The following is a 24,155-nucleotide window of genomic DNA, read 5'->3' on the forward strand; positions in this document are numbered from 1 at the left end:
CTTTGATACCATGTTCGTCACTCCCCGGGAGGGTACCCTAGACGTGACCGGCACTTGAAAGCCATTTCTGACCTTCAAGCGAACCACCTAACTCAATCACTCCATCATTCAGTCATATATGCTCAACGGAAGGCTCAATTTTAACATGCTATTTACAATATGGGGGCCGAAGGCCAAATATGTTTAACTCAAAAAATAAGTATAATAGAACTCCCCAAAATAACAGTCCAAACTCCCCACACTCTAGTCTATGAAGCCTCTATCAAAGTCTGGAAGGTGCCAATGACAAGCCCATTGCTACCAACAATCAAGATAAAGGAAACCACAACAACAAAACTATACAAGGAAGCTCAACATCCTCCGGAAACTAGGAAGACTCACCAACTAGCTGGGAGTGTATGTGGATCTTCAACGAAGCGCCGGTTGATGATCTCTAGTACCTATCGCTGCATTATAAAACGATGCAGGCCAAATGGCGTCAGTACGTGAAATATACGAGTTTGTAAAATGGCCGGATGAAACAACATCAAGGAAACATCAATATCAACTCAGGATCTCACTCATACATATATACATGACAACTCACTCAAATGTCCTAATTCTAACAAGAATAGTTTAGATGGGACTAACTCATAAGCCACTTAACTCAACTAACTCGGAGCAATACAGGAACACTCAAACAACCAGAACAGGAATCAAGTCCCAAACAACCAATGGCAAACCCAAAAGAGAAGAAAATTCAAAGGGAAGACCCAAACCGTACAAAACACCCAAAAGATACAAGGCAACACTCAGCAGGTATATAAACCCACTCAAGTCAGAACTACAGGTATTGATGGTAATACTGTCACTACGACCAGCGCAATTCAAACTGTATAGAGCGAGCATCGATCAGGTATTGACTCAATGCTCCCACTCCCCCATGGCTCCCCCTGTAGTCGTAATGTATTGAATGTTTTAACTGCTGCTGCTGAAGTAGTTAATGGAGGTGAGGATGGTGGGTTTCAGGAGAAGCCAATTAACTTGCAGGATGGGGTACCCAGAGGGGGGGTTATGTCTCATGTTTTGCATGAGAACCGTATGGTTGACCCTAGGAGTGACTCTAGAGCTCCTACTACCACTTCATATATTTTTTTAGCTGCTAAATTAAACGAAAAGAATGTGAAAAATAGGGCCACAGAGTTGCATGAACTGGAACCTGCAGCTTCTCCCACTTTCAATCTAGAAATGGGCAACATTACAACTCCTACTCAGTCTACAAATCTGCAAATCATGGAAGAAGTTGCACCTGTTAACTCAAAGGAATCCTTGGAGGAAAGAGCAGGTATTATCTTGAAGGACAATGCAATGCATGTTGACAGAAGGGATGTTGATATGCAGCAGCAACAAGGGTACTATCAAGTCCCAATTCAAATACACAACCTGCATTTTCAGGGAGAAGACTCAACCCCTACACTTCATAACATGGATCTTCCTACAATTACTCAGCCTAATGACAACACAGATGGAAAACTTGACACTACCAGTCATACCACTCCACTGGGTTCTATGGCCAAAGAACTAGGGTCTGTAGCAAGCACTAGTGTCACAGGGTCTAATGAAAAAAAGAATAAACTGAGCAAAAGGAGAAGGGATGCATTAAAAAAAAGAGTAGAAGAAAGGAATTTGTCTCATGAGGAACAAATTCCTCTGGTAGTAGACAATGTGAAAGAACAACATCCTAACCTTGGATGCCAATAATTTATGCTGGAGGATGACCAAGGGGGGATGGATATTACACCCTTGCAAACTCAGTACAACCACACACCTCCTCAACATCCTGCAAGCAGAACTGCAGAACAACACACACAATCTCTCCCCAAATGCACCCTCAATACTAATACTAATACTAATATAGAAGTCCCTCCTGACCTGGATGAATATGCAGTTATTGAGTCTGAAGATGAGGGTGACTATGAGGACCAACCCTTGAAGGATCTAGATGAGGAGGATGCTGCCAGTGAACACTTAAACAGACCCTTAGGTACATCTTACACAAATGAGTATGATGATGAGATTCAACAAATAGCTAACTCCCAAGGTTTGTCCCCTAGAGGAATTCATAGAACCAGTCACAGTAATAAACCCATCAGTCCAACTATTTCTGCTCACACAAGCAGACCTCACACTAGGCTGTTCACTTCTAAAAACTCTCAATGATTAGTACACTATGCTGGAATGTGAGGGGTATTAATACCCAAGGAGCCATGGAAAGACTTAAATCTCTTAAGAGTATCCATCAAATTCCCATTATTGCCATCCTAGAGCCTTTTTCTGATAGCATTCAGATTCAGTACTTCAGAAATCAACTCAACATGGACCATGCTATTAGTAATCCAAATGGTAAGATTTGGCTTTTTTGGACCAAGGATGTAGACTGCAGGATATTGGAAAATGAGGAGCAGTTGATTACTTGTGAATTTAATCATGTAATGAATCCAAATCAGTTCATAGTTACCTTTGTATATGCAAAATGCAAAGATCATCTCAGAAGACCTCTATGGGATAGCATGCTACAACAGTCAGCCACCTCCCTTCCATGGTGCACATTAGGTGATTTCAATGTTATCACAGACCCTCAAGAAAAGTTGGGAGGTGTCACTTATAATATGAAAAAGAGCCTTGAGTTCATCAGCATCATAGAAGCATGTGGACTACAAGATCGTGGGTTTTGTGGTCAGAGATACATTTGGTCTAATCTAAGGGGTATAATGTTCAGAATCTGGAAGAGACTTGACAGAGGAATGGTCAATGATAAGTGGCTAGAGATGATGCCTCAGACTACCATTACTCATCTACCCTCTGTGGGTTCAGATCACTGCCCCTTACTGCTGGAGATGACTGATCAAAACCACCAACACACCAAATATTTCAAATTCCTTAACTGCTAGACAGAACAACCATCTTTCTTGGATACTGTTAGTAATTGTTGGAATAGGACCATGGAGGGTAATCCAATGTGGTGTTTCCATCAGAAAATGAAGAGGTTGGCAGCCACTCTTAGTACTTGGTCCAGATTGCAATTTGGTGATATATATGCCAAAGTTAAAGAATATGAAGACAAGACTAGACATGCAGAGGAAGAGCTAATCTCTAGTAATTCTGAAGAGAACAGAACAAAGCTCCATGCCATCAATGCAGAGTATATAAAATACCTGAAACTGGAGGAATCCATGCTAAAGCAAAAAACTCAGTTGCATTGGTTCAAAGAGGGTGATGTGAATTCCAAGTATTTTCATGCCTTGATAAGAGGAAGGAGGAGGAAATTATACATCCACAAGATCCAGAATGAGGATGATAATTGGGTACAAGGTGAAGAAAACATAGCCAAAGCTGCATGTGATCACTTCCAAGCCATGTTCACTGGTGAGGAAACACAAATTCAGGAGCATACCCTACAATGTATTCCCAGGATGGTCACTGATGAGCATAACAGAAACCTGAAAGATATCCCTACAATGGAGGAGTTGAGAACGGTAGTGTTTTTAATGAATCCCAATTCAGCTGCTGGACCTGATGGAATGAATGGCAAGTTCTTCCAAGCATGTTGGAACATCATAAAAGAGGACCTCCTTAAAGTGATTCTATCTTTCTTCTGTGGACAAGCTATGCCTAAATACTTTACTCACTCTTGTTTGGTGCTGCTCCCAAAAGTACACCATCCTAACAAGCTCTCTGAGTATAGACCAATTAGCCTTAGCAACTTCACAAACAAAATCATCTCCAAACTCATTTCCCTTAGACTGGCACCTATCCTACCCAACCTCATTTCCCTTAACCAATCTGGATTTGTCAAAGGCAGGAACATTTCTGAAAATATTATGCTAGCCCAAGAGATTATACACCAGATCAAGAAGCCAAATGTAGGAGGCAATGTAGTTATCAAACTTGACATGGCTAAAGCCTATGATAGGGTATCTTGGTCCTATACTTGTCTAGTTTTGAGGAAAATGGGATTTGAAAAAGGTTTCATTGATATGGTTTGGAGAATTATGGCTGATAATTGGTATTCCATCATTATTAATGGTTCAAGGCATGGATTCTTTCATTCCACAAGAGGCCTTAAGCAAGGGGATCCATTATCACCAGCTTTGTTTATCATAGGTGTTGAAGTCCTCTCCAGGCTCATGAACAATCTTCATCAACACCCCCAATATCATGGTTTCCTGATGGCTAAAAAGGGCCTTCAAATTAATCATCTCAGTTTTGCAGTTGACATCATCATATTCTCATCTGGAAGATCTCATACCTTGAAGCTTATCATGGAGACACTACATACCTATGAGCATGCTTCAGGCCAATTGATCAACAGAGACAAGAGTAACTTCATGGTACCCTCAAATGCCTTCAACTCTACTGTTAGAAGAATCAAGAAAGTTACAGGCTTCAAGCAAAAGAACAGCCCTATCACATATCTGGGGTGTCCTCTCTACATTGGTAGACAGAGGATCATCTATTATTCTGAGCTTATAGCTAAAGTTGTGGCTAGGATAGCTGGATGGCAGGCAAAATTAATTAGTTATGGAGGAAGAGTTACTTTGATTAAGCATGTCATCCAAGCACTTCCTATTCACTTGTTATCTGCTAGTTCCCCTCTTGCAACCACTATCAAGCAAATTCAAAGCATCACAGCCAATTTCTTCTGGGGGTGGAAGAATGAAAGGAGGAAATATCATTGGTCTTCTTGGAAGAATCTGAGTTATCCCTATGAAGAGGGTGGTATTGGAGTGAGACTAATATCAGATGTTGCTAAGTCTTTCCAATACAAACAATGGTGGATATTCAGAACTAAGAATTCCTTATGGAGTGAGTTCCTCAAAGCTAAGTACTGTCAGAGGTTAAATCCTATAACCAAAAAATGGCACACAGGGCAGTCTCTGATATGGAAGCACCTCATGAAGAACAAGCACAATATTGAGCCTCATATCCAATGGCAGATACAGTCTGGTTCTTGCCTCTTTTGGTGGGATAATTGGTTAGGAGTTGGCCCCTTAGCTAATTTCAGGTCTGCCAGTAGTAGACAGAACAATACTAAGGTGTCTTCTTTCATGATTAATGGTCAATGAAATGCAGAACTGGTCTCTCAGAAAGCACCTCCCCAGTTTGTGCCTAGCATCCTGGCAAGTAACATCAACTATCAGCCCCACAAACTTGATCAGGCCTCTTGGAAGCCTAATAGCAGTGGGGAATTTAGTTGTTCTTCTACCTGGGAACTTATCAGGGACAAAAGGAGTAAGACAAGAATTAACTCTCAAACATGGCACAAACACATTCCTTTTAAGTGTTCCTTCCTACTCTGGAGAGCACTTAGAGGGAAACTACCTACTAATGAAAAACTTATCAGCTTTGGAGAAGCCCCAGCCCAATGTTACTATTGCCATAGAGCTGGTTTGGATACCATGGACCATATATTTGTTTCTGGAAACTTTGCCAGGAAGGTTTGGAGTGTATTTTCTGATTCTCTGGGTATTAGTAAAGAATACACACCCCTTAGAAACTTGATGATGAGGTGGTTGTCTAGTAATTACAGTAATGAGGTCCATAAACTTATCCTACAAGCAACTCCAATCTTCATATGTTGGAACCTATGGAAAAATAGATGTGCCATCAAATATGGAGGGAAGCAGTCCAATATTACAAGAGTGATCTACTCAGTCTTCAAGGATAACTTCAACCTTCTAAGCACTACCTACTCCTATATCAGCTGGCCAAATAGATGGAAGGAACTGGTCCTTCTTGTGGAAAAATGTACTAATGAAGTTAATGTTAGTACTGTCTACTGGAGGAAACCTTCAGCTCACATGGTGAAGCTGAACACTGATGGTAGTGCACTTCACAACCCTGGAAAAATAGGAGGGGGAGGATTGCTAAGGAACAATCAAGGAGATCTTCTCTTTGCTTTCTCAACCCCTTTTGGAGAAGGTACAAACAACTAATCTGAAATATTGGCAGCAATCTTTGGTTTGACTTGGTGTCTCCAATTAGGATATACTAAAGTGATCCTTGAAGTGGACTCTGAGCTAGTAATCAGATGGATAAAACACCTAGCTCAACCACCATGGACTGTCAGAACACAACTCCAACAACTGCAGGACATCAGTCATCAATTCCAGGTTTTCAAATGCAGCCACACTTACAGAGAAGCCAATTTTATAGCTGATGTTTTGTCCAAACATAGCCACAAATACACTACTCCATAGATATATCTCAATAAATAAGAGCTTCCCAAAGAGGCAAGAGATTACTTTGAGCTTGACAAACTGGAAATGGCCAACTTCAGAAGAAGAAGGCTTAAGAGAATCAAGAAGCCACCATGACCTTGTCAGCCTCCTTGGTCCAACTTACTATTCAAATTACTTATTGCTATGCATAGTTATAATCAATTTGAAGGTTCTATAGTTAGGACCATGGTAAAAGGGAACACCTCCCTTGTCTTATGCCTTCTTAAAATAACCAATCTTATTTTACAGGTTAGGATTAGAATAGAACCTTTCTTCTTTGTCTTTCTCCTTTTTGGCCTTGCAGGTATAAATACACAGGCACCATATCATCCAATTAGTGGAGGGCCAGTCAGGTGTATACTGGAAATTTACCACAGCTGTTCCAAGGTTGGACTTGCCTTAGAGACTCAGAAGTCATACAACACATGCATAAACAAGCAATTCAACAACAACAACAAAGGCCAAGCACTCAGAATTCCTGCACATGCCACAACTGCAACAACAAACAAAAGCACCATGCAACATCAAAAGGAATCCATATTGCACAGGATCATAGCAAATATATGAGGGGCAAAGCCCAAGAAGTCTCAGCTCAAACGGATAATTGGAGACGTTAGTCGAGCGACCTTGAAAAAGTCAACCGACTTAAGTCCCCAAATGGAGCACTTCACAACTTGGAGCTTCCAACTTGTCCAAATGACCTCCAAACTTTGCAGGGATACAGAAAATACTATATTTGCACAACTAAAGAAGTTTCATCTCCAACGGATAATTGGAGACGTTAGTCGAGCGACCTTGAAAATGTTAGTCGACTTAAGCCTCCCAATGGTGCACTTCACAATTTGGAGCTTCTTTATTGTCCAAAAGACCTCCAAATGTTGCAGGAACATAGCAAATATAGTAATTGCAAAGCCTAAGAATTTTCACCTCAATCGGATAATTGGAGACGTTAGTCGAGCGACTTTGAAAAAATTAACTGATTTAAAGCTAACAAGCTCCAAAGAACTGTTTGAAGTCTTTTCTTTTCTTTGCTTTGTCTTTGTTTTTGTATGTAGGTGCAGGTACCCTAAGGAGCTGATCATGAGTAATGATCTCCTCCTGAAGATAGCTTGCAACAACATACAACTGAACAATTCCACTAGCTGGCTACAGGTTTGCAGCAGCCTATACTTCCCCCACATTTGTGTGGGTCTTTGGCTACTTGTTTGTACAGGTCCACAGATATCCAAACAAAGGGAGACAAATGCTAGACATGCAAGAGACTCACCAGCCCCCAACAACAATTCAAACATGCCAGATTCCACCCTTTATTACTTGCATCAGCCCAATTATATCCAAGATACTTGGAATTCCTTGTGTGGTTATTTCTTGATGTGCAGGCACATAATACATCAGCAATGGAACATTCCAAACTGCAAGGCACCATCACTTAAACATCTAAGCCACCCCTACAGCAATATACAACAGAACATGGTGATAACCAAGAACCTACAGCAGACTATGACCAAAATACAGCAGGGTCAGATGTGCAGGGTGTTTTGCAACCTGAGGACCTACACCAAGGCATCCAAACTTTGTAGGAGTGCAGTATATATTATTTTGACAAGGTCCAAGAAGTTTCAACACAAACGGACAATTGGAGACGTTAGGCGAGCGACCTTGAAAAAGTCAGCTGCCTTAGGCCTAAAGAGGGTGCCTTTTTTCCAACTTGTGCAAAAAGCTTCCAAATCTTGCAGAACTAAAGAAAGGGCTGTTTCTGTATACCCTAAGAAGTTTTAACTCAATCGGATAATTGGAAACGTTAGTCGAGCAACGTTGAAACCCAAAGCTCTCTTGGAGGTCCTTTCCTATTGGCTAACTAGTGCAAGTTCCTTTTTGCCTTTGGTTGTTTGTTGTATTGTTGCAGGTTGCTGGATTGACTCATCAACATGCACTAACAACAACTACAGAAAAGACAACACAGATATAACCATCAAATCAAATAGAAAGCCCACTGCACAAGGCCCCTGTCTGGTTGGATATTTGTTTTTCTGTGATGTTTTTTGTGCAGGTACAACAACTGCTGGGGAACCTTGGCAAATGAAATGCATCAACATAGAGACTACATCATTCCAAGAGAGGACCTCACCAACACACCAGCCCTACACCCATACATATTCCATCCCTGCAACACCTGCAGCAGCCCCATTGCATCCCAAAATTTTGGAATCTCCTTGCTTTCTTAATTGTTATGTGCAGGCACATAAGATACCTTCAAAGGAGCTTCTCATCTCTCCATTGGAGGCAACAAGAAGCAGCCTACAGGTTTGCAACAACCCCCACTACTATCACACTTGCTTGGTTATTTGTTTGCTTTTCTATGCAGGTAAACAAAGTCACAGACAAAGGGACATAACAGCCACTACTGCAAGGGCCTTTCCTAATCCCACCAACTATCCATGCATACCTGCTGTATTCATCCAACACCTGTAGCAGCCCCCGTTCATCCAAGTCCTTTGGGACTCCTTGACTGCTCTCATTGATGAGAAGACAAGAAGATAGAGCTCCAACAAACACAACTCTCTGTTTGTTTACTTGCTGCTGTGCAGGCACATTGAACAGCAACAATGGCCCCTTCCAAAGTCCAAGGCACCTTCAGTCAAACATCTAAGCCAAGGCTGCATTAGAACTCTTGCTTGGATTATTTGTGGAAATGCAGGTACCCCCCGGATCAGTAGACAACACTGGAACCATCCAACAAGCTGTTCAAGTCAGGGCTGCACCACATACAAAATGCATATTACACCTATTCTGTCCCTCAGCTTCCTTAACTACAATCCCAAGCAAGCTGGCTGTTATGGCTACATTTACTTCCTATCATTTCATCCCCTATAGCTACGATTGTTGTTGCTGCAACTTTCCTTGGACCCACTTGGTAGACATGTCTAAAAAGAGCAAAGATGAAAAGAATTTCCCCAACCCATGCGAGATAGAAGGTTCGTATACTTGTTGTTTCTCAATGTAGCTATGCCTGAGTCGTAGCATAATTGAATAGGACTAGTGTAGGCTACTTTCTTGTATTCTCATGGAAGGGGAGAGTCTCCCTCATTTATGCTTTCTTAGTTGATTTGTACCGAGAGGAGTCCTCTCACAGGTTTAATGCTTTCTAGTTATAGTTAGTCTCTTTTTTGTATCGGGGATGAGTTAGCCGACCTTAATAGGTTAGCCGACTTATGAACCACCATAGGATCGGAGGTAAGGTTTATGTCCCCCTCCTTGTATTTTATTTTGATTATTTATGTTAAGGCTTGGGGGTGTTGCTCAACCCCTGACTGTGCACGAGAGGTGGGAGCCTCGTGTAGGGTCTGTTCCCATAAAAAAAAAAAAAAAACCTAACTCGGAGCACTATCAAGACTTAAATGGGAGTTTCTCTTATCCGACAACCATCACCTATGAGCCGGTGATAGTACAACAATCAGACGTTGTTGCCACGTCCGTTCATACCTTGCCAGGGCATGAACGCCTCCCTAATCATGGATACCATCGATTAGTCAAGTCCTATCATTTCAGGACAATAAAATGGGAAACATCCGACTTTAAAGGTTCGATCCCATGGGAAGCATCCGACTTTAACGGTTCCATCCCTACCTACGTTGGCGGCGTAGTTCCTGGGGTTTTAGTATGGACTATACTCTCACCCGCCTCGGTGCTCGATTCTCCTCCCATGACTCTATGCTCATAAGACTCCCTCCAATCATCTCAAACAAGCCCTCATGGCTAGTTTCATGTGGGACATTGCCAACTCATCAACTCTATTCTCATTTCAACTCAATTAAGTCATAATGGCAAGTTCCATTTAGGACCTCGTCCACTCGTCAATTCTATCCTCCAATTAACTCATTCAAGCCTCATTTAGGTAAGCATTTATGATATCTCCTCAAGACTCATCACAACTCTATGACTTTAGCTCAACAACGCAAGTGGAATAACACATTTAAGGGAAATGACATAAGCAACATAATTACATGGCTAAAGAGATCAACAAAACATATAGCATAAAATAAATAGGGGACAAAATTCATTCAACCATAAACCATACCAAGAAACTCCATTTTCATGGACATCTAACCTCAAAGCAAGAGTAGGGCACATGGGTGGACTTAACCCATGTTTTGGATAGCCTTACATACCTTAGTGAAGACTTGAAGAAGACCTTGGTGTTGGGTCTTCAATGGAGAACTCGAATCTTGAAGCTCTTGGAACTCTTCTTGTTGGAAATGGAGAAGAAGAAGAAGAAGAGAGAGAGAGAGAAGCTCCTAGGGCTTTTAGAGAGAGAGTGAGGCTGTAAAATGTGTTCCCAAAAGACCAAGGGTAATACATATATAATTTGGGTAAGTTCCCAAATTGCCCCTCCTCAAAAGTTCTGAAAATAAGCCAAAAATGCTCCTAGCGCGATAGTGGCGCGTCGCGCCCTTGCAGCGCCAGGCTGATTATGCCTAAAACCTGCACACCTTGTAGTGGCGCGCTGCGCCAAGGACCAAACTATTAAGTCACATTCTTGGAGAGATAGTGGCGCGTCGCGCCCTTACAGCGCCAAGGCCAATATTTTCTGGGTTCTGGAAATTGGCTTGAAAACCCTGCACATCTTTTAGTGGCGCACCGCACCAGAGACCAAACTACTGAGGCATGTTTCTGGCGCGATAGTGGCGCGTCGCGCCACTGCGGTGCCAAGCCCAGTTTTCCAGCAATTGCAACCCAGACCTAAAAATCTCTATTGTGCTAGTTCATCTTAGGATCGACATATCTTTTGATTCCGAACTCCAAAAGTTACATTCTTAATGGCGTTGGAAAGAAGACTCGATGACCTTTAATTTAATAGGTCGTGGGCCACCTAGATTGTCGTCTTTCAAAAGATAGGGTCATTAGAAGTCGACCCCCTTATATGAACTCATCCCAAGACTTAGCCACGACGAATCTCCCAGATTTAATTTGGTCCTAGGGCCCCTTGTGACCCCACATCGCCTCCAACATCCTTAAATTTCTCGGGGACTCATCCTAGCTCATGCATATTCCCCTTAATACTCGGGTTCGACCCTACTCGTATACAAGAAGGGTCCGAATCTTAGGGAAAAATTTTGAGGGGTGTTACATTATCTTCCACTTGTGATCATTCGTCCTGAATTGACGAGTGACCAAGAATGGAATCGGGGTACAAATCACAATCAAAATTTCAGTCATTCAACCAATCAAATTCTCAAACAAATACCAATCAAAACTCAAAATGCACAAATGAATTCAAGTCAAGGAAATGGTCATTACCTTCAACATTCTCCTCGGTAGGCACGAATAGATGTGGATATTTAGATTTCATGGCTTCCTCCGCTTCCCATGTGGCTTCCTCAACAAATTGGTTCCTCCATAGGACTTTGACTGAGGCGACCTCTTTGTTCCTCAATTTGCGAATTTAACGGTCAAGAATTTGGACTGGAACCTCTTCAGAAGACAAGCTATCCTTAATTCCAACGCTATCAATGGGGACTACCAATGAGGGATCGCCCAAGCACTTCTTCAACATTGAAACGTGGAACACCGGATGAATAGAGGCTAGCTCTGGAGGTAACTCCAACTCATACGCAACACTCCCAATCCGCCCCGAAATCTGGTAAGGACCAATATATCGAGGACTGAGCTTCCCTTTCCTTCCAAACCTTATGACACCCTTCATGGGTGACACTTTCAAATACACCCAATCACCCACCTTAAACTCCAAGTCTCTCCTCCTCACATCGGTGTAAGATTTTTGGCGGCTTTGGGCTGTCTTTAGCCTATCTTGGATAACTCTCACCTTCTCCATGGCTTGGTGAACAAAGTTAGGCCCAATCAACTCAATCTCACCAACTTCAAACCACCCAATGGGCGATCTACACCTCCTCACATATAAAGCTTCATAAGGAGCCATTTGGATGCTTGCATGATAGCTATTGTTATATGCAAACTCTATGAGAGGTAAGTGATCATCCCAATTTCCCTTGAAGTCAAGAACACATGCCCTCAACATATCTTCCAATGTCTGGATGGTGCACTCTGCTTGGCCATCTGTCTGGGGATGGAAGGTTGTACTCAAGTTCACCTTCGAACCTAATCCCTTCTGAAAGGATTTCCAAAATTGGGAAGTGAATTGGGCTCCTCTGTCTGAGATGATAGACAAAGGGACCCCATGCAATCTGACGATCTCCTGAATGTACAACTTTGCATAATCTTTTGCGGTGTCAGTAGTCTTAACCGCCAAGAAGTGAGCTGATTTTGTCATTCTATCCACCATCACCCAAAAAGAATCGTGTTGCTTTCGGGACCTCGGCAAGCCTGTAATAAAGTCCATGTTGATCATATCCCACTTCCATTCTGGGATTTCTATGTTTTGGGCTAAACCACAAGGCCTTTGATGCTCCACTTTCACCTGTTGGCAATTCGGGCACTTGGAAACAAATTCCGCAATATCCCTCTTCATCCCACTCCACCAATAGATTTCCCTCAAGTCATGATATATTTTCGTGGAGCCTGGATGAATAAAGTACCTGGAACTATGTGCTTCGGCCATAATCCTTTCTCAAACATCATCGACATCAGGTACACACAATCTACTTTGGTACCTCAATACACCATCTCCCCCTTTGGTGAAAACCATCACCCCTTGTTTGCGAACAACTTCTTTCAACCGGAGGAGGATGGGATCCTGATCTTGTTTCTCCTTTACCTCTGCTACAAATGAGGACGTAGCCTCATCTCGAATGTTTACTCCACCTTTATTGTTTTCTTTGAGTCGAACTCCCAATCGGGCTAATCGATGTACCTCCTTCGCCAATTCCCTCCTTCCCTCCTCCACATAGGCAGTGCTACCCATAGACAACCTGCTAAGAGCATCAGCAACAACATTAGCTTTACCTGGATGGTAGAGGATGCTCATGTCGTAGTCTTTGAGTAGCTCGAGCCATCTCCTTTGCCTCAGGTTGAGTTCCTTCTAGCTGAAAACATATTGTAAGCTCTTGTGATCGGTGAATACGTCAACATGCACTCTATATAAGTAGTGGCATCAGATTTTAAGTGCAAACACCACAGCTTCCAGCTCAAGGTCATGAGTTGGGTAATTCCTCTCATGAACCTTAACCTATCTCAAAGCGTAGGCTATCACCTTCCCCCTTTGCATCAACACACAACCCAAACCAATTCTGGATGCATCACAGTAGACCACAAAGCCCTCTGTTCCATCGGGCAAGGTCAGGACAGGAGCAGTGGTTAGCTTGGTCTTCAATTTCTCGGAACTCTCCTCACAAGCATCGGACCATTGGAACTTAGCCTTCTGTTTAGTCAGCTTAGTCAATGGTGATGATATGGATGATAATCCCTCTACAAACCTTCGATAATAGCCAGCCAGACCCAAGAAGCTTCTTATCTCTATCGGGGATGTGGGTCTGGGCCAATTCTTCACATCTTCAATCTTCTGGGCGTCAACCTGAATATCGTCTCTAGATATAATGTGACCTAAAAAGGCCACCGATGCAAGCCAAAATTCACATTTGGAGAACTTTGCATATAGTACCTGCTCTCTCAAAGTTTGCAAGACGACTCTAAGATGATGGGCATGCTCCTCCTCATTTTTGGAGTAGACCAAGATATCATCTATGAATACAATCACAAACATATCAAGATATGGTTTGAATACTCGGTTTATGAGATTCATAAAAGTTGTGGGGGGCATTAGTCAACCCGAAGGACATGACCAAAAATTCAAAGTGGCCATAACGAGTCCGAAAAGCGATCTTCGGAATATCGCACTCCCTCACCTTCAACTGATGGTAGCCGGATCTCAGGTCTATCTTCGAAAAACAAGTGGCACCCTGCAGTAGGTCAAATAAGTCATCTATTCTGGGGAGGGGGTATTTTTTCTTTATGGTGACCTTGTTCAGCTGCCTGTAGTCAATACACATTCTAAGGGACCTATCTTTCTTTCGCACAAATAGGACGGGAGCACCCCATGGTGAGACACTCGGCCTAATGAATCCCTTATCTAACAAGTCCTTCAACTGTTCTTTCAACTCCTTCAACTCAGCTGGAGCCATTCTATATGGAGGGATTGAGATAGGCTGGGTGTCAGAAAGAACATCAATCCCAAAGTCGATCTCCCTATCAGGAGGGACTCCAGGTAGATCCTCGGGAAAGACATCGGGAAACTCATTGACAATCCTGACCAACTCGAGAGATGGAGACTCAACATTGCCATCTTTCACTCGGACAATGTAATAGATACACCCTTTTGAGATTAGCTTCTTATCCCTAAGGTAAGAAATAAACTTACCCTTAGGCATAACCGGACTACCCTTCCACTCTATGGCAGCTTTATTTGGGAATATGAACTTAACAATTCGAGTCCTACAATCAATGGAAGCATAACAGACATAAAGCCAGTCCATGCCAAGGATCGCATCGAAGTCGACCATATCCAACTCAATTAAGTTGGCCAAGGTGTCCCTGTAATGGATTGACATAGTGCAATCTCTATATACCTTCTCAGCTAAAACAGAATCACCAATAGGAGTAGCTATGCAAAAAGGTTCACGAAGATATTCAGGAACTTTATTAAATTTACTAGCCATATAAGGAGTCACAAAAGATAGGGTGGCACTCGGATCCATCAATACATAACAATCAGGAGAAGAGACTTGAATCATACCCATCACGACGTTTGGAGAGTTCTCTTGATCTTGACGACTACCCATGGCATACAGGCGGTTTGTACCTCCACTCGTACCTGAAGTAGTGCCCCTCTGATTACCCCTATCCGTCGGTGCGGTGGTAAAATGCTGGACTCTGTTTCCCCCTGTTGGACACTCCCTCTGAAAATGGTCCATTTGGCCGCATTTATAACAACCAACCCTTCCCGCTTTGCATTCTCCCAAGTGGAGCCTACCACACTTGCCGCATGGTGGCTTCCCTCTCGAGCCTTGACTTACACTGGCCTGGGATTGAGAACCCTGGGGTCTGAGGTTCTGAAGGCCTCCTCTGGAAGAAGGACCTGTTTCCCTTACTTTGCCTCAATTAACTCTCATGGCCCGCTGATTTTACCTTCTTGCTCAGGTGCTCTTCTCTGTCTTTTCTTTTCTCCTCCTCCACCTGTTGAGCATACACCATTAATCTGGAAATATCCATATCCGAGATCAACAATGCTGCTTTGCACTCCTTCTTCACATGCCTCCCTAATCCGGAGACGAACTTCCTCATCTTTGACCTCATATATGGGATCATTTCTGGAGCATACCTGGACAGTTGGATGAACTTCAGGCCATATTCCTTAACTGTCATGCCTTCCTGCTTCAGATTTACAAACTCCTCCACCTTTGCTTCCCTCAATTCTCAGGGAAAGAAGTGGTCAAGAAAGGCTCCCTCAAATTCATCCCACCTAGCAGGTTCAGCATCCTCACCCTTACCTTGCTCCCATTGATTATACCAGATATTCACCACATCTTTGAGTTGATAGGACACCAACTCAACCCTCTCAATTTCCATAGCATGCATAGCTTTCAGAATTTTCCACATCTCATCAATAAAGTTTTGGGGGTCTTCATCAACCTTAGAACCCGTGAATGCTGGCGGATTCATCCTCAGAAAGTCCCTAATTCTAGTGGCAGCAGACGACTTTTGGGGGCTAGAGATAAGAGTGGGCGAACTCTGGTTACCATTTTGGGCAGCCACTAACTACGTGAGCATTGCAATCTCCCCTCGAAATTCTGCCTCTGATGTGGGTGCAGGTGGGGTAGCAGGCACTTGAGGCGCCTCCGCATATCTCGCAGGTCGGCCTCTAGCCCTTGCTGGACGTACCTCTGATTGGGGCATCTCGGCGTTATCAACGTTTCTCTGGCTAGTCGTACATTTGGGAGGCATCATCTGTAACGTACAAACGCATGAATTAGAAAGGATTTTTATAGAGTTTAACTCTATCGCACGAAGTCAGAGTATGAAAGAAGTGAAACAATTCCTAATGTCCTATAACCTCCTGCTTATAAGTGTGGTGCACAACACACCCATAAACAAGACTCTATTAGACACGGCTTCATAGAATCCCTAGGACTCTTGAACTCTGAGCTCTGATACCATGTTCGTCACTCCCCGGGAGGGTACCCTAGACGTGGCCGGCACTTGAAAGCCATTTCTGACCTTCAAGCGAACCACCTAACTCAATCACTCCATCATTCAGTCATATATGCTCAACGGAAGGCTCAATTATAACATGCTATTTACAATATGGGGGCCGAAGGCCAAATATGTTTAACTCAAAAAATAAGTATAATAGAACTCCCCAAAATAACAGTCCAAACTCCCCACACTCTAGTCTATGAAGCCTCTATCAAAGTCTGGAAGGTGCCAATGACAAGCCCATTGCTACCAACAATCAAGATAAAGGAAACCACAACAACAAAACTATACAAGGAAGCTCAACATCCTCCGGAAACTAGGAAGACTCACCAACTAGCTGGGAGTGTATCTTCAACGAAGCGCCGGTTGATGATCTCTAGTACCTATCGCTGCATTATAAAACGATGCAGGCCAAATGGCGTCAGTACGTGGAATATACGAGTTTGTAAAATGGCCGGATGTTTTGGAAAAAAAAATATTTAAAAATTTAAAAATTTAAAAAATATTTAAAGTTTTGAAAATTTTATTTTTTCACCCTACTCCAAACCCCGACCCCCATTCCAGCACCCCAAACCCCCCGGACCCACTCCCAAAAAACATTAAAAAATTAGTATTTTAAAAAAATTAAATTATTTGAAAGTTAGGTCTGGAATCGGGTGTGGTCGAATTTCAGTTCGAAAGTCGGGATCGAATCTAAATTTGAAAATCAAATTTTGGGTTGAAAGTCGAGTTGGGTCCAAAATCAAGGGTTAGGATCAGATCCCAAGTCAATTATTGGGGTTGATTTTTATGTCAGAAGTTATTTTTCTAAAAATACTTTCTACTCTCTAGCAAAAAATAAATGATATTTTCTAAAAAAATATTTTCATTTACTAACCAAACAATAGAAATTATTATTCAAAAAATTCTTTCCATTCACCAACCAAACATGAGAAAATAAATTAGAAACCAACTTGTTTTCCAAGAAAACATTTTCTAGGAAAATATTTTCCATGGAAAACATTTTCCTTCATACCAAACACACCCTTAAAGGCTTAAGTTATTTAAAAGTTGATTTTGGTACCAATCGGAGCTACGAACCTCGAAATAAAATTCTATCGGTTTCATCAGCTCTAAAATGCAGAATTTAGTCTATGAGAGTTTTCGGTTTCATATTTGAAGTTTTCGGGGATTTGAGGTCTTAAGTTGGAAATGAAATTTTAGGCTAAGAGATGACTTTGGTCAACATTTGGAGTTTGGATGCTCAGAATTAATTTCCAACGATACCGTTGGATTTGGGGATGACTTTGAGCCTAGAAAAGGTCTTGGTTGAATTTTCAAAGGTTCCAAACTCGATTTGATATTTTTGAGCCTCAAGTTAGTTTAGTTACGACTAATCGAATTTCATGTCAAAGAGATCCCGAATTTAAATTCCGACGATTTCATTGAGTCCAAAACATCGAATTTAATAGAGTAGCATATTTGTTTGTGTGCACGGGGTTCCAAATGAATTCTGATGGTCCATTTAGAGACGTTATGCTTAAATGAATTGTTATCATCTGGTGCATTGGCTTTTTCTCCGCGTTCACAGGGTAAACTATATTCCTTCTCCGTGTTCGTAGATCATGCGCCACATTCGCGGAGTACATTGTGGGTTCTGCAGAGAGGATGTGTTCGTGTAAAACAAAGGCTTAACAACATTTAAGATTTCCCTAAAGTGGGGTTTTTCCCTTTTTCACCATTTTTGAGTCTTGTATGCTCGGTAGAGGCGAATTTTAAGAGGATTTTCAAGAAACTTCGACTAGGTAAGTGATTTCACCCTAGAAACTTAGACTGGGTAAGTGATTTCACCCTATAATCTTTCATTATCCATTGATTATATCATGATTTTGACCTTTAATTCTTGGTTTTGAACTTCAATTTTTGGGGTTTTCAAGAACTCAAGGTTTTTCTTTAAATTGTGATTATGGGTTGATTTCAATTCCAATTTCAAAATGGTTTTCCCCATTGATTTCCAAATACTTGAGGAACATTATCATGTAAAAATTTGTAGAATTACCCTTCGTTTCCAAGTTCGAGTTTAGGGTCGATTTCGGCCTGATTTCCAAAATTGATGAATTGTGTATCTTTGTGCTTTTGTTCTTATTTTGAATTCATATTTGATTAGATTTTGTTGATTTGGAGAGACGACGAAAGGGGAAGACCCAAATTTTGGAATAGATTGTGCTCGAATTGAGGCAAGTGAATTTTCAAATCTTCATTAAGCTTGTAAAATCTTGTGCTTCTTGCTATGTGAGTTAGGGAGTAATTGGATTCAATTTTGGGGTTACTTGTGAATGTTGGATAATCCCAAGGATGATGAAAAGGGTAGTAAAAAGGTAATTTGATGATTTTCATTAATGTGTTTGCAATGATTAATGATATTGACTCACTGCAGGAAATGTGCCATGATTATCTTGATATGAATTGTATGTTACTATGGATATCATCGTATTCTCATTAATTGCGTGAACATACCTATTTGCATTAGCTCTGTTACACAACTGATATAGGATACTTTGTTGAAATGATGATAAATATGGGATAGACCACACGCTCTATGGAAAAGTCTATTTGAGGGGTCAAGCCACACGCTCCGTGGAAGGTTACATGGATATAAATATCCCCTATGGATTCTAGACTGAGGATCAATGGATGTGTACTAATAGGATAGACATGCATCATCTTACTTGACATTTCATTGTATTACATTGCACGTCATTGATTGTCCGTGGACTTGTGTTACTCTTGGTGCCCTTATGACTAATACATAGTTGATACATAGTTGGTTAACTTGTAATGTTAAGAAATTTTCATTAACTTACGTGCTATGTAAAAGATAAAGAATTTGGTTGGGCTGATTTCCGTGCAGGTTGTAGTTGTGGAGGTTTGGATGGTGTGTCAGAAGTACTTGTTTCCATATAGCTTTACTTTAGTTTAGTAGTTCGCTTGCTGAGAACCGTGTGGTTTGGTACTCACTTCTTTATTCTACATTTGTGTAGGTTGTGAACCCGGACCTTTACAATTCCTTCCCATTCTTATCTATATCTGAGGCTATTATCTAGCTGTCGAGGTAGCTGTTACATCATTCCGCCAGACACCTCTTGCTCTTACGATGTTTTAGTCTTGCTTTTGAGATAGATATTTGAGACTTGTATTTTGTTTTTTCATCTTTTGTAATACAATTAGCGACTTATACACGTGACAACCAATCTTAGGGGAAAATTGAGTTTTGAGTATGTTAATCAGTTTGATTAAGGTTATATTTGTAACACCCCCTAAAATGTTGTATGTGATGTTTCAATTCTCGATGAAAATGATACTATTTCTGTATTTTAGGCATAACTTTTCATAGAATAGTCCAAATTAAGTGATTCAAATTTTTGAATTACATACAACTTTCATGAAGACCATATCTTAAGATTCGGAGGATACTTAGGTCAAATAAATTAATTTTTGCAAGATATGGTGTTGTGACGAAATAGAGTGTTTATAGAAGAAAAATCATATCTCACGGTAGGATGATCCAAATCGGTTGATTCTTGAATGACATGAAAGTATACTTCTAGGTCTATAATTCATATTTTCTTTTATGCTGCATGCAACTACCTTCCATCGGCACATTATTCTCTCTGCTACAATGAAAGATACCAAATCCTAATTAGAAAGTTATCTTGTTCAAATGTAGCTCCGAAAAAGGGTATTCCGTTAAAAAAGATTCATTTCACCAACCATGAAAAGATCTAGATCAATTTGACATCAATAGTCTTCCATTTGGCATCATCCATTATATCACAATCCTCCATTGAATTTTCAAGATCATCCTTTGTAATTTTTTTATTTATTGTTAGGTCTCTCCTTCACACCTATAAATACCCACCTTATTTCTTCATTTTATTCATCAAGATTTCTCAAGCAACTCTTCTCTCTATACACTTCTTTACTCATTCTCAAATATAATTTTAGTTTTTAGTAGTGTAGAAATACTATTCCGGTGATTCTTATACTCTGGGTAGTACACAAAATGCTCTAGCGATGAGAAAAGACTAGGGGCTCAAGACTGGTCATTAAGTTCTTTAATTTAGATTAAAGCTTCGAATTCTAGGTATGTAAGGCTATTCATAGCATTGGATTAAGTTCGCTCATGCGTCTAATAATTAAATTCATCGTAATTGAGTTATAGTTGAGTTTTACCCAATTCTTGAATTCTAAATGATCTAATTCTTCTTTTATTGAGTTAAATATATTTATGCATTGAGATTATTATTATTATTCCTATCTCTTATATTAATGGAATTATTGTTCGTGACTACTTTCCCATGAACCCTAATTGATTTGAGGTTCATAAATATTTTTACACGTATTTTGAGTAAAGATGTTGGCTTTTAATATTTATTTGCAAAAAGAGTTATTTGAATTAATACTATATATGTATTTTATTGAGTTTTGAAAGGGCAAAAGAATTGAGTTTAAATGAATTTGAGTAAATGATGTTTTGAGCAAGATATTTTGATGAGATGTAAATAATGTTTTGAAGTGTAAAGATTGATGAAGAGGTGATAAGATGAATTTTATGTTTTTTCAATAAAACTAGATGATGATGTTAATATGAGCACATATTTTGGGAGTAGTATTGGGCACCGAGTTAGGTAAGAGTTTAATTAACGCAAACCCCAGAACTACGTAGCTAGCGTAGGATGGAGGCTATACCTCTTAGTGCCAAAAAGAGGACTTTGATGATTGGATCCAAGATGGTGATTTCCTTTATCCTGGAAAGGTATTGGATGGATGTGGCAATGACATCGCTTCATTGTATCATCACTAGCTCATAAGTGATGGTTGTCTGTTAGAGAAACTCCCAACTGAGTAAGCATTGCTTATTATTATTATTATTTAAACTTGCATTACATATTGATGTTGAGATGAGTTTGTTAATATCTATCCTTACTTTCCTACTATTTTACATACTCGTACATTCCATGTACTTTTTTCATTCGTCATGCATCATTTTATGATGCAGATACATGTGTTAGAGATCCTTAATAGGCACATAATTGAATATCATTACTTTCCAGCTATTTGGTGAGTCCTTCTTTTATTCGGAGGAACTCTTTATCCTTTTATTATTGTTGAGTATTATATTTCTTTTGAAGGAGAGCCTTGGAGTAACTGGTAAAGTTGCTGCCATGTGACCAGAAGGTCACGGGTTCAAGCCTTGGAAACAGCTTCTGGCAGAAATGCAAGGTAAGGCTGCGTATAATAGACCCTTGTGGTCGGGCCCTTCCCCAGACCTTGCGCATAGCGGGAGCTTTAGTGCACCGGGCTGCCCTTTTTTTATTATATTTCTTTTGAGGTAGCCATGGACATGTCATTGGCACCGTCTGATAGTGTTAGAGGCTTCTTAGACAAAATTTGATGATGTAATTGGAGTAGTTCTCCTTTGAAACTACTTCTTCTAAGGATTATTTCTTTCATTTGATGTTGATGATGGCGAGCCCATATAAGTATTCTTATTTTCACTTAAATCTTCGGTTGATGAACGAATAAGTGATGAGACCAAGTGATTCTCTCAGAATCCATAGTTGGTTTTTGAGTGTCGTCCACGCCTAGGGTACCCTCTCGGGGCGTGACAATATCTTATGTTATTCTATCTACTTTCATATTTACTATTCCGTTGGGTTTTACACTAACTCATCTTGGTGCGTTAACACGAGTGCCATCACATCCATTTTTGGGTTATCACAAAATAGTATTAAAACCCCATATTCATAGGTCTCACGTGTGTACAATCCAAGTCTATGTAGAGTCTCGGAGATTGATATAGAGATATTTGTACTTATCTTCGAGGGGCTATGAAGGTTGTTAGGAAAATTCCCTTTGGTTCTTTTAATTTGTATTGTACGTGGTTACTTGCGTTAGTGCTGAATTATCGCATGTCATTTTTTACAGATGGATAGGTCGAGAGCTAAAACTATTGATAGAGAAGGGAAGGCATTCTCCAAAGCAACTGTTGATAGCCCAACTAAGGATAGAGGTAGAGCCAGGGATAGAGTCCGTGCCCATTGAGCGGCACCAGTGAGAGACCGTTGTAGAGAGGTCTCTCCAGAGCCACATGTTGATGCTAGAGAGGACCAAATAACTCTGGGGCTTGTTGTTGCACCGTTGTTTCAGGCCACCTTGATGAGGGTTTTGGGTGCGCTTGAGGGTTTCACTCAGAGTGTTGGTGAGACAAGCATACCATAGGGTGTTGACACCGAATTTTGACCATCTACAATGCAAATTAGCTGTCAAATTTCTTTAAATTTTGAACATTTTGAAATAATTAGTTTTTATAAAAAATAAAATATTTTCATGTTATTCTTAACTATTTTTATCTTTTTATAAATTTTAGTATAATATACATATTTCTATATAACTATATCTTTGATTACTATTTATGTAGTTATTCAAAAATCATCTCAAAAAGATTTTATTTTTTTACTAAACAATGTCAGTTAGGTTAGTTTAATTATATTTTGCATTTTTGAATTTTTTTAGTTTTTTCTAAAAAAAAATCCTATTCTCCCACATCGAAAATCCTTGAGGGATTTGGGGGTTTTGGAGTCTATATAAAGGCTCATATTCTTGTTAAGAGAAAAGAAGGAGGAGGTTTTCTTTAACCACTCCAAAGTTGGAAATTTTCTTAACTTGATTAGAATTTTGGACTCTTGTCCCTACTCTAAAAGTTGTAAAAATTTCTAGCTTTCAATCTATATTTTTCTTCAAGGAAAATAGGAGATTGAAATCAAAATTTAGGCTAAGAACAGTGTTCTTAGAACATCGAACGCACGAAGGTTTTGAATCTAAATTTTTAATTTTTCTTTTTGTGGATTGGAGCCCCGTCAAGCTCTTGGGTGGTGGTGAAGTCGTCTTCCGCTCGTCGTCTTCAGTCTCGCTGCCCGGAAAAAGGCAAAATCTTTTCTTAGCTTTATTTTATTTAATTATTTCATATTATTTCATGTTTTATAGTTAGTTGATTTGTAGCCTTGTTTTCTTAGTTAGCATGTATTAAGAATAGCTAGATTAGTGATAGAAATTTCTTATAGTTAGCATGTGTTAGGATTAATTAGCTAGCATGTGTTAGGATTATCTAAGGAAAACACTTAGTTTTGTTCATTATTTATTCAAGTAGTTTTCCTTGACAATATAGGTTTTCATGTTTTCAAAATCTTCTTTTAACATAATGTAGATAATAAAATATGCTTAAGTTATATTTAGTTAGAACCTTCATGGTCTAATTGATTTGATTCTTTCTTTAAGATTGAGCTAGTTAGCATGTTGTTAGTTACTTCTAGGGTGCCCATCAATTTAATAACTCAAAATACCATGATATATTCCTTGATTTAGTTTAAAATGAGTAAATGCTTATGTAATTTTATTTTTGGTGCATGTGATATCAATTCGAGTCAATCTTTGGACTTCATCCTTGCATATCATTGAGTTTTGAGTCTCCTATCATCTTGATCAAATGACTGAAAATTGATACATGGAAAAAAGGTAATATCTATGATTTGAATATTGATATTGGGTTGTATACATGGAATATGAGCGGAAAACAGTGTCGTATACACTGATATACAGTGTGTATACAATTTGATGTAAAGAAATAATGTTATATACACTATATACACTGTATACAGTGTATACGCAATGATATAGAGTATGTACAGG

At 40.1% G+C, this 24,155-nt stretch overlaps 1 protein-coding gene across 1 annotated transcript; it reads left to right on the forward strand.

Moving 5' to 3' along the window:
* Positions 1 to 2,981: 2,981 nt before the first annotated feature.
* On the forward strand, positions 2,982 to 22,511 carry LOC129892720 (uncharacterized). The gene is made up of 8 exons (XM_055968291.1): positions 2,982 to 3,571; positions 4,073 to 5,052; positions 5,113 to 5,961; positions 6,565 to 6,778; positions 7,316 to 7,412; positions 8,499 to 8,564; positions 8,959 to 9,009; positions 22,395 to 22,511. Exons 1-8 carry the CDS (start codon positions 2,982 to 2,984, stop codon positions 22,509 to 22,511), a joined length of 2,964 nt encoding a protein of 987 aa, XP_055824266.1.
* The last annotated feature ends 1,644 nt before the right edge of the window (positions 22,512 to 24,155 follow it).

The sequence above is a fragment of the Solanum dulcamara genome, chromosome 6, assembly GCF_947179165.1.
Source record: "Solanum dulcamara chromosome 6, daSolDulc1.2, whole genome shotgun sequence".
Taxonomy (NCBI): domain Eukaryota; kingdom Viridiplantae; phylum Streptophyta; class Magnoliopsida; order Solanales; family Solanaceae; genus Solanum; species Solanum dulcamara.

Coding starts and splice junctions, on each gene's coding strand:
- LOC129892720 (XM_055968291.1), top strand. CDS start 2,982: ATGGAGGGTAATCCAATGTGGTGTTTCCATCAGAAAATGAAGAGGTTG. Junction 5,053..5,112: donor AGCTAATTTCAGGTCTGCCA/GTAGTAGACAGA, acceptor AATGAAATGCAG/AACTGGTCTCTCAGAAAGCA. Junction 5,962..6,564: donor CTCAACCCCTTTTGGAGAAG/GTACAAACAACT, acceptor TTGGCCTTGCAG/GTATAAATACACAGGCACCA.